General features: G+C 46.9%; 1 protein-coding gene across 1 annotated transcript in view; it reads right to left on the bottom strand.

The window, feature by feature from the left end:
• The window catches only part of LOC138487549 (uncharacterized), a 395,452-nt gene that overhangs the window by 280,164 nt on the left and 99,063 nt on the right, over window positions 1-16,225 (bottom strand). Inside the window, exons 4-5 of the mRNA XM_069614031.1 lie at window positions 2,980-3,126; window positions 2,266-2,402 (exon numbers count right to left, since the gene is read on the bottom strand). Coding sequence (XP_069470132.1) covers window positions 2,266-2,402; window positions 2,980-3,126 — 284 coding nt within the window. The remainder of the gene's footprint in view (window positions 1-2,265; window positions 2,403-2,979; window positions 3,127-16,225) is intronic.

Consider the following 16,225-nt stretch of genomic DNA (forward strand, 5'->3'; position numbering starts at 1 on the left):
TTAAAAATCTTTCAACTGGGACCAATATACCACCTCTACAAACAATTAATGAATAGTTGATCTTGTATTGCAAAAAGAGTCTTTACTCGTGTATCTGATGGGAATCTTCCTTTTACTGAGCAGAGGCATCATTCCACTAAGCGAGTAGAAGATAGTCTACCTACCTGCACAAATTGATTGCAAATCTGTCATAACAGGTTGAATGCCAAAAATGAAATGTCCCTCCCGGAGCAGCTGTTTTTTCTAAGAAAAGTCCACAATTTTGAATTAACCCTGCTCCAACAAAGTTTACCCTTCTTTCAGAACCAGACTGATGCTGATGATATTTGCTAGAACTCAAAGCATTTGTGAGACCAACCAACAGGTCTCGCAAGCCTGAGCCTTGATGAGGGTTGTACTAATTCATTATTTGACATCAATCCCCTTTCTCTGTAGTTATATCTTCTGACAAAAGTGTGGGAGAAGAAACGGGTACAGGGATGTGGTATGCCCGTCGGTGGTGGGGAAGAGGCAAGAGGGGTGGCAGACAGAGGAGTGCCAGGAGAAGGGAGGAAGTTGATGAGAGATGGCAGATGCCTGTCAAGAAGAAGGAGGAGGTTGGGCTGAGAGCCCTGGGCCATGACAGTGCCTGTCTAGTAGACATTAATGATGCACCTAGAGGATGAGACGCCTGCCAAGAGTACTTCCCATCCGGTGCCACCATTAATAGGCGACAAAGAGAAAAATGAGAGGACAGAGACTATGTGGTGAGTTCATAGGTCCAGAGAGAGAGGAACAAAGAGGATGTCAGTGATAGTCTGCCTGGAAGAAGCATTGACTTAGGTGTCAGTGATGGGCAGGCTTGGGCTGGAGACCAGGAGATCATTTTTGCATGTTTTCCTTCCAGACTTCGAGAGAGAGGTAGGATAGGTGATAGAGTAGCAGTTACAGTAAATAGGAGAGATGGAGAGCACCATGGAGGGAGAGAGAAGGGAGATGGAAAGAGGGAGAGATAGAGACTGAGAAACTGCACAATACATGACAAACTGACCAGGCGGCCTTGCAGCCGCCACTTGCAGACAACTCAGGTGCACAAGACTTTCAGGTCACCGAAAACGGTGTAGCGCTGCTTTAGCAACGAGTTGGGGAATGTCCCAAAGGCTAAGCACGAGAGTGGAGTGATCTGCAGCGACTCTTGGATCTCTTCACTGTCCGTACATCTAGGGCGACGTCTGTGCACACTATACATAAAAAGCTTGAGTCACTCACAGATCAAGAAGCTCCACTGTTGCTCCATAATATATTCCAATTCCAGCCATTCGTATATTGCACATGACAAGGATATGTGTTGCTTGGTTCACTAGCCAGAACTAAATATTGATGATGTACCCGACTATCAAAGACTGATGCCTTTCCAGGCTCTGACTTCAGTTTCTGGCCGTGATGCCGGGTCCCCACACGTCTTCTGATCTTACAGAAAGGTCCTGCTAATCTTAGAACAGGCTTCCTTTCAGCTGATGCACGGCAGAAACATGAAAGCTATGGCACTGGCCTGTTAATGTGATCATAAAACACAATGGGCCTCATTACACGGATGGCGCTAAGGGATTACCGGCACCGGTGCCGGTAATCCCTTAGTGCCATACTACGAGGTCCCTCAGCGGGTCCCGTCCTTAACGTGTGGCCAGACCACACGTTAAGGAAGGAACCCGCTGAGGGACTTTAGGGCAAATAACGGTACCGCTAGTAGCGGTACCGTTATTTGCCCTTTCCCCATTCCCATTGAGCCCTATGGGGGCTCAAATGGGAATGGGGAAGGGCCTTGGTGAATGGGGAATTACCGCCTCACCAACCTTGGAATGGGGCGGTAATTCCCCCATTCACCAAGGCAGACTCAGTAAAATACCGGCAGCAACCATGGCGCTAATAGCGCCATGGTTACCGCCGTCCGTGTAATGAGGCCCAATGTACACATTTAGACAAGTGTGAGACAGGCATAGTATCAAGAGAGACACAGACTCAAAAGTAACAGTTTGAAAACCTTTATTGTCAAACTTTGTGTGGTTGGTGTAATGCCTACCTGGCCCTAACTCTAAGGGGGTTGTTCCCCCAACTGATGCTTCTAAGGGCCGTCGATGGCCGTAAGTCCAAAACCAAAGTTTTTCTGTGTCAAAACCTATGCTTGCCCTCACTCTTAGACCAAATGTGATAGGGGGTCTTCTTAAAGTAAAAATGGTGGCTCAAAAAAAAGAAATATAAGCCATAACTGGTTTCAGGAGGCCTTACCAGTAGGTGTAGCTCTGCCAAATGGTTCAACTCAAAACGGTTGCCCTTAAAACCTTCCACGTAGGGCTTTTGCAGTAAGTCAATAAAGTTCACAATGCCTCTGGGTCTCTTGGGGCTCCCTTCCCTAAGCTTCGATCCTTCCAGTTCCAAACAAAAAGACACAGTTCATGTTAGGCCTCTCAGGGTTCCTGAAGTGATTTGCCAGACACCACAGGTAAGTGTTGTAAATTATGTTTGTTTCCAAGCGAGACCAACCCGGAGGCAACACACAGCGGTCCCGACCTCCAGCAACCGTCTCTCTGCTGTCACGTATATATATCTCCCCCTTCAAGAAATAAAATATGAAAACTGAGCTACAACAAAACCAAACACACAACAAAATTATGAACTCTAAATCTAACAATTTCCCACCCCAAAACATAACTCTGTAAAACAAAAAAAAAACAACAGAACCATTGATAAAAATTCACAGATGCAACCGTTGAGAAATCACTTGAATTTGTAGAGCAGTAAGAACGGATACTTTTGTAGAGCAGTAAATCCTAAAACGAATAAAATACGATTACAATGTACACAAACTTTCTAAGAATGCGCACACTCATGAATTGAAAACTTCCTAATGTACATAATCACTTAACCAAACATTTACTCTCCACACATTTGTTTACAAACCTTGGATTTTTCACATAAACTAGATCCCGATCACCCACTCACCATCCTTCACCCTATTTCTTGAGTCAAACTGTTCCTTATTCTTCTCCTGACTGGCATCAATAAGCCTCATGATCCTATTTCTGTCTTCCTGAACCACCTTCGCCATTTCTAGCCACCCTGTGCAAAGTCTGGTCCCCGGTTCTCTTCCTGTAATAAATACAAAAGGATAGATACGCGTTACTGAATGCGGGGTGGTCACATAATTCCATGTCAACAGGTTCAACACTTCTCTCCATGGCTGTTTTAGCCTCATTGCCATTTGAAAACCCCCCTTCAAAAGCCTGTTAACTCTCTCCACAAGGCTGTTAGCTCTTGGATGGTATAACGCTGTCCTAATATGTTTTATACCATAACTGCTCAAAAATGTCTTCATTGCTTCTGGCACAAATAGCACCCCGTTATCTGACACTAGCTCTGTGGGCACACCTTCCTTGAGGAAAACCTTCTCTAGGTACAAAATTAAATCCTTAGCAGTGACCTCCTTGACAGCGCCCCACTCTATCCACTTAGAATGGAAATCTACCACTACAAACAAAAATCTTAATCCTTCACCCAAACCCGAAAACGGCCCCATGATGTCTACTGCTAATTTGGTCCATGGCTAATCAGGAATAATATTAGGAACCTAAGGAGTTTCTCTTGTGATCTTGCTTTTATCACTAGTTTGGCATGCCATACAGTTCTTTACGTGTCTTTCTGCCATTTTGTCTCTACCTGGCCACCAATAACTTTGCCTTAACTTTCTCTTCATGGCCCCTTCCCCTGGGTGCCCCTGGTGTGCAAGCTCCACTCAGATGGACCTGATTTTCTCCAGAGTGTTCAAACAACGCCCTCTTCTTAACCTGTCTTTACAGATATTCAAGTCTTCTTTGATATCCCACCACACATCAAACCTCTTATCCAACATTTTTCTGTCTGGCCATCCTTTCACTGTCCATTCGTTGACCAAATTGAGGTCATCATCCAAACTTTCCTCATGTAACCACTTTTCCTGACTCACTGCACCTTTCACCTCCGCCACAACCATCTCATCCTTTTCCACTCCTTTCACCCCCACCTCCTCATCTCTTGGAAGTCTGGAAAGGCAATCGGCCATCACATTTTTTGTCTAGGTAGATAACTCACCTCAAAATTATAATTCTGGAGACCTAAACCCCACCGACTAATTCTGGGACATCCCAAAGCCCACCTTCCACTTTCAAATAATTGCACCATGGGTTTGTGGTCAGATCTAACAACGAACTTCCTACCCCACAAGAAATACTTAAAGTGGTTAATTGCCCAGAACATTGCTAAAGTTTCTTGTTCGATCACAGAATACTTACACTCTGAGTCCCGTAATGCCCTTGAAGCAAACGCTATGACTCTTTCTATGTTGCCATTATCGTATTGTACCAAAGTCGCACCTAGACCCCGAACACTACCATCCACCACTAGAACACTCTTATCCTTAGGATCAAACCTTCCAATAGAGGGTGCATTACCGACCCCTTCTTTGATGCTACAAAATGCCTCATCACACTCAGGAGACCACACAAAGTTTGAACCCTTCTTAAGAAGCATTCTTAAGGGTGTGGACACTATAGCAAAATCCTTGACGAACTTATGATAATATTCGTCCAATCCTAAAAGGATCTTACCTGATCTTTGTCGGTTGGTACTGGCGCACACCTCACAGCCTCCACCAAACACCTCTTAGGTCGCACCCCTTTCTTATCAATTTCATGCCCCAGATATTCCACACTCTCAACTGCAATTCTACATTTGCTCCTTTTCACAGTCAACCCAGCTTCTGCCAACCGGACAAAACTCAACTCAAAATTCTATCATGTTCGCATTTGGAATCAGCATAGATTAACACATCGGGCCTCATTACGACCCAGGCGGTAAGTTACCGTCTGGGTCGTACCCTTACCACCATGGTGTAAACTATGTTTACACCATGGTGGATGGCGGATTTACCGCCCCATTCCAAGGTGAGTGGGGCGGTAAATCCCCATTTCCCATTTTACCCTTCCCCATTCCCATTTTTGCCCCATAGGGCATAATGGGAGTGGGGAAGGCGCTAATTACGCCACCGTAAATTACGGTGGCGTAATTAGCACCATGGTCCCTTAGCGTCATGGATTTTAACGCCTGCAAAAAGCAGGCGTTAAACTCACCATGGCGCTAAGGGACCTCGGAATCAGGCGTTAAGGGTCGGCGCCGTTTACGGCGCCGTTAACCCCTTAACGCCTGATTCATAATGAGGCCCATCATCTTGAAACACTATGATATTCTCCACCCCCTCCATTATACTCTCCATAATCCTTTGGAACACTGCCGCTGCCGAGGCCAGGCCAAATGGCATCCCACAATACTTGAATGTTCCAAATGTTGTTATAAACGCTGTCAGATGTTTTTAGTTTCTCACTGAGTGCGTGGGGTACTGTCCTTACTTTATGTACTTTTGGAATATCTCCAACTTTTAAACGAATCTCATGTTCAAAACCTTTCAACCTCCCCAATCCTTCTTGGAACACCATCGGAAACTCCTTATCCCATTTATCCTTGAGTTCAGCAACCGTTACTGGTTCCTCTGCATTCGCCTGAATTCTTATTCCCAATTTGCGTTTTTCGCCCCATCCTAAAAGGGACAATTCCTCTTGTGTGACATACACTTCAGATTCACAACTCCTGCCTTTGTATTTTACGGATGCTTGAAATTTCCCCAGAAGTTCTATCTTCACATTCCCGTAGGCATAAGGTTCAATCTTGTGCTCCGTCAATTGTCTAATGTCTCCCTGTAGACATCCTTCAAAGGTCTTTCTTAACAGAGTCCAAGGTGAGCAGCTGTCTACCTTCATAGTGATGACCCTACCGTTGATTAGAAAGACATCCATTGGAGCACTGCCTTTATGCGAGAGTTCGGACACTTCCAGTACATGCTTGGCTTGTCCACCTTGTGAGACCACAGAGCTCTTCTTGTTCTGGAATGCTTCCGCTGCCTTCAATGCTCTGAACATGTCCAGTATCACGGCACACTCTCGCAAAATGTCCCCTCTTTTTGCACTTTAAGCACGAGGCGTTCCTCACGGGACAAAACATGCTCGTAGATATGTGACGGTTGCTGCCACATTTGTAACACTTGACTTCTTTGCTGATGTTTAACTTCTTCATTCCTCTAATTGCCGCAACTTCTCCCTCTTGTTTATCACTCCTCATCATTGACACATATTTATGCGTCTGTTCCATGCCCCTAGCTGTCTCCACTGCTTTCTCCAGTGGCACATCTTTAGACTACAGTCTTTCCTGTATCTTCAAGTCATTCGTACAGCAAACTAGCTGGTCACGTATAAGTGAATCCGTGAGTGGCCCAAACTCACATGTATGACTGAGTGATCTCAATGCTGCACTGAAGTTTTCCACTGGTTCTTGTGGATCTTGTGATCTTTGGAAAAACTTATGTCTTTCAAAAGTGATGTTTTTCTTTGCTTCAAAATGAATCTCTAATTTTCTTTCTGCCACACTGTACTGATCCATATCTCCCTGACCCTCCTGTGGAGGTTCTGGTAAACCATCATAAACACTAGGACCTCAGTGCCCAAATTGTGAAGTAATATCGCTTCCTTTCTCGCAGGAGCACATTTCTCCCCACCTATGGCAACTAAATAGGTATCAAATAATCTTTTCCATCTGTCCCATCTTATTGCAGGTGTCCCTGGATCTGACAGGAAAGGTCGAGGTGGTGACATGCTTGCTGCAGCCATCTCTGCTAGAACTGTGTTTTTATTGGCACTGAGGTATCACTGGCACTGCGGTTGCTGGAATGTGTTGTAAACCAAAACTACAGATTATTCACCAGTTCAGTATGAACTCCAAATGAACATTACATTGAAGTTGCTCGAGCAGAGCTGTACCTTTAAGTTCAATGCAGGTCTGTAGGACCTTTCTTGAACTTAGTTAACCTGCACTCCCAGCCTGTTTTTAGCAGATTGAGCTTGTTTTTATTGCTTGGTGCTTGAATACAACCAACAGCTTGGTATCCAATGAGAACTTCGTTGCTAGTTCTGCTTCCTGTTTCAGATTATGTGTGGCCCATTAACTGGCTAGTCCTTGGTTGTCCCCACCCCCTCCCCTCACCTTAGTGCAAGGCAGTGGGGCGGGGCTTCCAACGCTCCGCAGGCTGCGTATTACGCGACCTTCTGCGAAAGCCCGTTGCAGGGCTGAGAGACCGTGATGCCTGCCCACTGTGCCTCACCCACAACAGCTGCAGTGAAAAGGACTTGTCGGGATGCTGCTGGCCTCTTATTGATAGGGGGGGCTCCCTCTGCGCGGCCTTCACTTGGCGGTTAGTCCTGTCGGGCCACCGACACTACGGTACATTTCCCTCCGCGCAGGCTCGCTTAGATGATCCTCGTCGCCATTGAAGTGATTTGCCGGACACCACAGGTAAGTGTTGTCACTTATGTTTATTTCCAAGCGAACCCAACCCGGAGGCAACACACAGCGGTCCTGACCTCCAGCAACCGTCTCTCTGCTGTCATGCGACACACAGAACGAAAAACAACAGTGAGTCGCGTGACAGCACGAGATGTCAATATAAATGCAATTCTCTACAGTTCTCTTCCCCAAGCCTAGGCCTTTCGTGTAAAATTAACAATGGGGTCATTACGAGTCAGGAGGTAACCATGTCGCTATTAGCGGCATGGCTACCCCCTTACCGGGTACTGGGTCCGTGTTCCTTGAATGAGGAATTACCGGGCCATTCTGACCTTGGAGGGCCTGGTAATTCCTCATTCAAGGAACCCATCCCCATTCAAGCCCACATAGGGCTCAATGTGAATGGGGAGGGTGCTAACGGGCCCGTTGTTAGCACCCTGGTCTGCTCGCGGGACCCGTAATGAGGCTGTAAGGGGTTGACGGCTCTGGCACCTTTACCAGTGCTGTTAACCCATTACCACCTACCTCGTAATGACCCCCAATGTCTCTGTGGGTCTCTCAAGGTTCCTTCCCCAAGCTACAGCCCCTGTGGCCTTTAAACAAAAAGTTCCCCTTGTCAGGATGCACCTTTCAATGTTTAGTTCTTTCAGGGGGATGATATCAGAGACTTTCGAGAATGCCGGTCTCTTTGCTTCTCCCAGGCACGACCACTCTGACATCTAGCCCCTCTCCTTATTCTCTGCACCTTTCTTCTGTCACCTTTTGCCTTCTGTGCCTCTTTCACTCTGTTCTTTTCCACTTCACTGTGCTGCTTGCAAACCTTCTTTTCTGTTGTGCACACTTGTGCCCTCTTTTCACCTTGCTGTGCATCTTGCACACTTCTCTTTACTGTTTTATGCACTCTTGCACCTTCATTTCCCATTCCCATTCTTCCACTATTTTGGTTTCGGGTTGCTTGCATCCCTTTTCCCATTTTTGGGTCGCTCGCGCCCTCTCTTTGCTTTCCATTCTTTTTCTTTCCGTGGCCCTCATTACGATACTGGTGCTAAACCATGGCGCTATTAGCACCATGTTTGGTGCCGGTATCGTGACAAGTCCGCCAATGTTCAATGGGGAATTACCACCCCATTCCAAGGTTGGCGGGGCGGTAATTCCCCATGGAACATTGGCCCTTCCCCATTTTTGCCCTATGGGGCTCAATGGGACTGGGGAAGGCGCTAAGTATGGTACCGCAAATTGCGGTAACGTACTTAGCACCAAGGTCCCTTTGCGGGTTCTTACTTTAACGGCTGGCCTAGACCAGCCATTCAGGTCGGGTCCCGCAAAGGGACCTCGGAGTAAGGCGCAAAGTGTTTAACGGCGCTGCAGCCTTTTACGGCGCCGTTAAACACTTAGCGCCAGGGTCCTAATGAGGGCCTGTGTCTTTCTGTCTTTTCTGTTTCGGATTGCGTGCACCCTTTTCCCTGCTTTTGGGTCGTTCGCACCCGCTCTTTCTATTTTGTTGGTTACCGCACCGCTAGCGCACTTTCTCTTGCTCTTTCTGTCATTTCGCCTTCTGAGCCACTAGTGCACTTTCTCTCACTTTGCTTTGCTTTCTCTTGCTTTCAATCATCGGCCCGCTTGCCCGCTTCCACTGCTTCTGCTCCCGCCAAAGCCACCCGCACGTTACTAAGTTTCTCCCTCTCTTTAATTCGTGAAACTCAACAAAGTACCGCAGCGCTGGCAAGCAGTTCAACAGGGTCTTGGATTGAGGTCAGGGTCTTACCACCTGCCCCTCAGATAACCCTGGGACACGTCCCAGGGGAACTAGCACTGGCCTGTACACGGTCAACTGTAGCATCCTGTGTACAGCAGCATTCTATTTGGCATAGGTGGAGAGGTATTCGGGCCATTTGTTTGTATTCACCCAAGATGGCGCCCGCTGCGCCGTGTGCAGGTCTAGTCATTTCGACAGCTGGCTTTCTGTTTCCACTCATTCCAGCGTCAGAACAAGTCTTATTCAACCTCCTCCAGCGACCCGGTGTGTCACTACTCTTTTCGCTGGACGCTTTGTAAATTTGCCTTCTTTGTGTCCTAAACTCTATACTTACCTGAATACTGCGGTACTTTATATCTACTTCCTTCTTCGTCTTAGAGCCTCTGCAGAATATCAGAGATCACCCTCTGTATCGTGCATGACGCAGAACTTGCAAACCCTTTGGTACAAACCCCAGTGTAGAAAGCTGAAATTAACTTTTCATTCCTTGTCTGCCCTATTCTTACCTTTATGCTGTTCTTTCTTATTAGCGCGATACGGCCAGGTTTAGTTCCGGATCCGAACACTGCACGAAGATTAGAGCAGCAAGTCAGAAAGACGCTGCGGCAGCCTACCCACTTAACATCCACATTGACAAAATCATGAAAGGCTGATCAAAAGGCCTACAGCTCCCGATGCCAGGGTTTTCTTGCCCAGAGGGTATCCCTGAGGCCGCTGTATCCCTTTCTTCTTTTCCTTACGAAGAAGAGGTGTGCAGGGGTTTTGGGGAATTCTTCATTATTTACCAGTCTGTACCTTATCAGGTTAGTTGCTTATTGTATATATCTGCATATGCAGAAATATACATGCACTTGCGCGTTCTCAATGTAACTGGGCCTAGTAAGATCGTTGTTTTGTTCTCCCCTGTTCCCCTCTCTTGCCTTGTCGCGCTCTGAAACACCTGTGTACGAGCACAATATAAATAAAATATCTTTATCACTATTAGGCTCAGTAGTTTCCTATGCAGTATTCATAACAGTTAGCAACACCTTAAAGAAATGAAACGAATATATACAGTTTGCAACTATGGAGCAGCTGCAGCAACTGGTGGCTGCAGTACAATCCTTGACTGTTGAACTACAGAATTTAAAACAAGAGACTGTCCTGCTTTGTCAGCAGATAGCTCACCCCTCCCCTATCACTGAAATACTGCCAGGGCCATTGCCCGGGGGTACGGAAAACCCCATAAACTAAAAGAGTTTTTGGATGCGTGCACTGTGCAGTTCCCCTTCAAGACTGCCTTTTTCCCTACTGATAGGGATAGAGTTGGCTACATGATTTCTCATCTCACGGGTCCAGCCCTTTCCTGGGATACTCATCTAGTTACCACAAACAATCCTATTCTAGACTCATCAAGCATTTTACCACAGCCTAAAGGAGATGTTTGGCTGACAAGAGATGGCTCTCTCCTCTCAAGAACACCTTTTTGACTTTAAACAAGGGTCCCAAGATATATTAACATACATTACTAGATTTAAACAGATGTTCTTCTGACACAGCCCTCTGACACAGCCCCTGTTCCATAGGGGATTATCTGATGATTTACAGGACGAGATTTCTGATATCCCTAGATCTGTTAATTTGGCAGAAATGATTATTCACACTATGCAGCTTGAATATCATTTGCAAGAACGATACGCAGAGAGGAGAAACGCCAAGTCAATGAAACCACCTATCGATCCACCTTGTGTAGTCACGAAAGCAAGTGAACCTGATGAACCCATGCCGATAGGGGTTACCCGTGGTCCCCTGTCTCCGGAGGAACGAAACCGTAGAAGGTCCATGGGCCTGTGCATGTATTGTGGGTCGAAGGAGCATTTGGTCAGGGAATGTCCAATAGCTCCTCCTAGTCTACAGGGAACGCTTCTTCCTGATTGTAGGGGGAACCACGATCAGGGAAAAAGAGGCGGTTCCCCATTACAACGTGCAGTACGGTCCTCCTTACCACAAGGTTCCTGTCATCCGGATACTTCTATGGTACTACTTAATGTGAAGTTCGTTCTCCCTGGTTCTGAGATACGCAATATTATCGCCTTACTAGATTGCGGGGCGGTGGGTAACTATTGATGACCAATGGGCCATATGAATGGAATTCCATGTACACCCAAAGAGGTTTCTATTCCTGTAGAAGGGGTAGATGGCAGTCCTTTAGTTGCTGGTCCCGTTATTGAACAGTCGGGAAGATAGCTTAGGGCCAATGTGCTCACCTTGGAAGCAAGACAGAGAGCAATACAGGTTCGATCCTCGGGTCAGCGCCTAGAAACCTCTAGTTATTAAGCGTGTTATAAATAACCTATCATATCATATCACTCTGCGTCTTAACTTTCATAGCCTCCCATAAGGAACAACTGACCTTTGACATTATCAAGGCCGCTCACTATCTCATTCTAGGATTACTCTGGTTGAGGTTACACAATCCTTATATAAATTTGACAGCTGGCTCCCTGTTCCTGGGTTCCGAACACTACATTAGTCACTGGGCCTCATTACGAGTATGGAGGTAGCCATGCCGCTTTTAGTGGCATGGCTACCCCCATACCGGGTTAAGGGTCCGGGTTCCTGGAATGAGGAATTACCGGGCCATTCCGACCTTGGAGGGCCCGGTAATTCCTCATTCAAGGAACCCGGACCCGGTACATCCCCATTCCCATTTGAGCCCCCATAGGGCTCAATGGGAATGGAAATGATACGAACAACAGGCCCGTTAATGACGGGCCCGTTGTTAGCATCCTGGTCTGCTCGCGGGACCCGGTAAGGACGCCTGGTCCCTCCTTCCAGAACATCCAATATCCTTTTGACGAATGTACATTTTTTCCCAAAAGGAAAGGGCGGCACTTAAGGAGTACTTGCACTTCATCCTATGGAATGGACTTATTACCGAATCCTTTCTCCCACAGGAGCCTCGTTATTTTTTTTGTCTCAAAAAAAGACACTGATGAACTGTGCCCCTGCATCAACTACCGTGGGCTCAATAAGATAACTGTACCAGACCGATATCCCATGCCATTAATCCCAGATATCTTAGAAGCTGTCAAAGGTGCTTTAATTTACACTAAATTGGATCTTATAGGGTCCTACCACCTCATTCGGGTCAAGTCAAGAGACGAAAGCAAAACAGCATTCCGTACCCCCTTTGGACATTTTGAATACAGGGTTATGCCCTTTGATTTAGCCAACGCTCCTGCCATCCTTCAACGGTTTATGGACCACCTCTTTGCCGATTTACTACTTCATTAGTCTATCTAGACGACATTCTTGTTTTTTTTACATACCATGACAGAGCATATCTCGCAAGTTCATACAGTGTTATCCAGACTGTAAGACCAGCATTTGTTGTGCAAATTGGAAAAGTCTGAATTCCACCAACCAGAAGTCACATATCTTGGATATGTTTTATCCAACAAGGGTACCTCTATGGATCCAAGGAAGGTAGCCGCAGTCCTGGACTGGCCTCCACCTTCTACAGTGGAGGAGTTACAACTCTTTTTGGGCTTCACTACTTTCTATAGAAAATTCATTTCACACTATTCCTTCGCAATTCGCACTCTTACCACTCTGTTAAAGAAGGGAGTCACCTTTCTCTGGACCAATGAAGCCGAGCTCACCTTTATGTCACTAAAATCCCTATTCTCTTCAGCTCCCATACGGAAGACTCCTGATCAAAACAGAAGTTTCATTCTGGAAACGGACGCCTCTCACTATGCCTTGGGGGGTGTTCTACTGCAAGTCTTGGATGAAGAACTTAAATGCCCGGTGGCACAGCTTTCCAAGACTTTGGGCCTCATTACACGGATGGCTCTAAGGGATTACTGGCACCGGTAAGGGCGCCGGTAATCCCTTAGCGCCATACTACGAGGTCCCTCAGCGGGTCCCATCCTTAACGTGTGGCCAGACCACACGTTAAGGAAGGGACCCGCTGAGGGACTTCAGGGCAAATAACGGTACCGCTAATAGCGGTACCATTATTTGCTTCCTCCCCATTCCCATTGAGCCCTATAGGGGCTCAATGGGAATGGGGAAGGGCCTTGGTGAATGGGGAATTACCACCCCGCTGACCTTGAAATGGGGCGGTAATTCCCCATTTCACCAAGGAGGAATCGGTCAAATACCGGCAGCAACCACGGCGCTAATAGCGACGTGGTTACCGCCGTCCGTGTAATGAGGCCCTTTGTCTTCCACAGAACTGAATTATTCTGTTCTTGAAAAAGAACTGTTGGCAGTTAAACACACCTTTCAGGAGTGGAGAACTCTTCTGTTGGGAGCCAAGCATTCTGTGCTGGTCAGGACAGATCACCAGAATCTGAACAGCATTCAATATGCTGAAACTCTGAACAGCCGGCGAGCTAGGTGGGCTCATTTTTTTCCCCCTTACAATGTGACTTTCACATACATTCCTGAAAAGGACCAACCTTCTGGCTGATGCTCTATCAAGGAAGGACAGTCGATCCACTCCTTGTTTCCAACCGGAGCGCATCTTTCCCGAAGCAGTCTTTATTCATGCAGTTTCAGATTTCCTCCTTACAGTGATGCATGAAACTGCTGCAAATATCACCTCCCATCAAGAGACCGCTGTCAGCTACAACCTTTTTTTTATGAAGGAAAGGTTTTTCTTCCTACTATGGTCTTACAACTAGAAGCTCTACATATTTGTCATAACTCGGTGGCAGCGGGTCATCAGGGATTCGTTAACACTCTGGATCTTGTTCGTCAGCATTTCTGGTGGCCTTCTATGATTTGGAATCTCCGGTACTACGTCTCTGCTTGTACCACCTGTTTGTAGACAAAGGTTCCCAGGAAACCCCCTTTAGGACACTTAGGGCCTCATTACACGGAAGCCGGTAAGGCTTAACGGTCACCGGTAATGGTACCGGTGACCGTTAACCCTTACCGCCTTACTACGAGGTCCCTTTGCGGGTAGGTACTTTAACGCCTGGTGTTTAGCAGGCGTCAAAAACCAACCCGCAAAGGGACCAGGGTGCTAATTATGGTACCGCAATTTGCGGCACCGTAATTAGCGCCGTCCCCATTCCCATAGAGCCCAATGGGGCAAAAATGGGAATGGGGAAGGGCAATAGGGGAAGGGGGAATTACCGCCCCGCCAACCATGCAATAGGGCGGTAATTCCCCTTTCCACCAAGGCGGTGCCGGTATTTTACCGGCATGGACCAAGATGCTAATAGCACCTTGGTCCTCCGCCTACCGTGTAATGAGGCCCTTAGTCAGAATGCCGATTCCCACCAGACCTTGGCAGATCATCTCTGCAGATTTCGTAGTGGACCTTCCTCTCTCTAAGGGTTAAACTGCCATACTGGTAACCATTGATTACTTTACTAAACTCGCTCACTTCGATGCATTACCAAAGGTTCCAACTGCTGCTAGCATGTCCAGGATCATCATTGACACAATCTTTTCTCGACACAGCTTACCAGACACTATTGTTTTTGATTGAGGTCCTCAATACACTTCCAGTTATTGGAAGCAAATCTGCTCTATTTTACACATCAAGAGGAGTTTGAGTTTGGGGTTCCATCCCCAGACTAACGGCCAGACTGAACGCATGAATCAAACTGTTGCGCTGTTTCATTTCCTCCGCTCAAAGTAATTGGGTGGAGTTGTTGCCTCTGGCTGAGATTGCATATAATAATGCTAAACATGCTGCTTTGAAGTCCAGTCCTTTCTTGTGAACATATGGATTCCATCCTTTCTGTTTTCCAACTACTACCCCGTCCTCTACTAGGTTTGCTGATGTGGATGCTGTAGTTTCAGATATCCAATGGGGTAATTCGTTTGCTGGCATTGCCTTGCAGGAGGCGCAGGACCGGGCCAAGCGGTCTGCTGATCGACTTTGCATGCCAGCACCTGTCATCCTGCCGGGTGATGTAGTTTGGCTAGCATCTCGTTTTTTGCACCTTCATCTGGTTCTTTCCAAGTTGTCGCCCAGGTTCTTTGGTCCTTTTAAGGTGCTGGCTTGCCGTGGTTCGGATTCCTTTCTGCTCCAGCTGCCTCATTCTTGGTCCAGGATTCATTCTGTGTTTCATGTCTCACAATTGAAGCCGTTGTGCCGGACCCCTTTCGTCACACCATAGTGCATCGTCCTACTTCAGTGGACACTGTTTCAGGACCAGAGTTTGAGTAGTCTAGTATTTGCGATTCCCGTTTCCATCGTGGCCAGCTTCAGTACATGGTGGACTGAAGGGGTATTCTCCTGCTGACCGGACCTGGAAACCAGCTTCTTTGGTTCATGCTCCTAGACTGGTTCGATTGTTTCACTGGTTCCATCCCGGTAAACCGGGTATGTCTCCTCTTGGAGGCAGGCATACTGTAGCATCCCGGGTACGGCAGCATCCTATTTGGCATAGGTGGAGAGGTATTCAGCCATTTGTTTGTCTTCACCCAAGATGGCGCCTGCTGCCTAGTTATTACGACAGCTGGCTTCCTGGTTTCCTCTCATTCCAGCATCAGAACACGTCGTATTCAACCTCCTCCAGCGACCCGGCGCATCGCTACTCTTTTCTCTGGACGCTTCGTACGTTCACCTTCTTTGTATCCTAAAACCTATACTTACCGAAATACTGCTGTACTTTATATCCACTGCCTTCCTTCTTCGTCTTAGAGCCTCTGCAGAATCTCAGAGATCACCCTCTGTATCGCGCATGACGCAGTACTTGCAAACCCTTCGGTACAAACCCCAGTGTAGAAAGCTGACATTCACTTTTCATTCCTTGTCTGCCCTATTCTTACCTTTATGCTGTTCTTTCTTATTAGCGCGATACGGCCAGGTTTAGTTCTGGGATCTGAACACTACACAAAGATTAGAGCAAGAAGTCAGAAAGACGACAGCCTACCCGCTTAAGATCCATAGTGACGACATCACGAAAGGCTGATCCGAAGTCTTACAGCTCCCAGGTTTCCCTGAGGCCGCTGTATCCCCTTCTTCTTTTCTTTACAAGTAAAAGGTGTGCAGGGGTCTTGGGGAATTCTCCATTATGCACCACTCTGTACTTGATCAGGTTAGTTGCTTATTTTATA

The sequence above is a fragment of the Ambystoma mexicanum genome, chromosome 9 (assembly GCF_040938575.1).
Source record: "Ambystoma mexicanum isolate Mex_15411 chromosome 9, UKY_AmexF1_1, whole genome shotgun sequence".
Lineage (NCBI taxonomy): Eukaryota > Metazoa > Chordata > Amphibia > Caudata > Ambystomatidae > Ambystoma > Ambystoma mexicanum.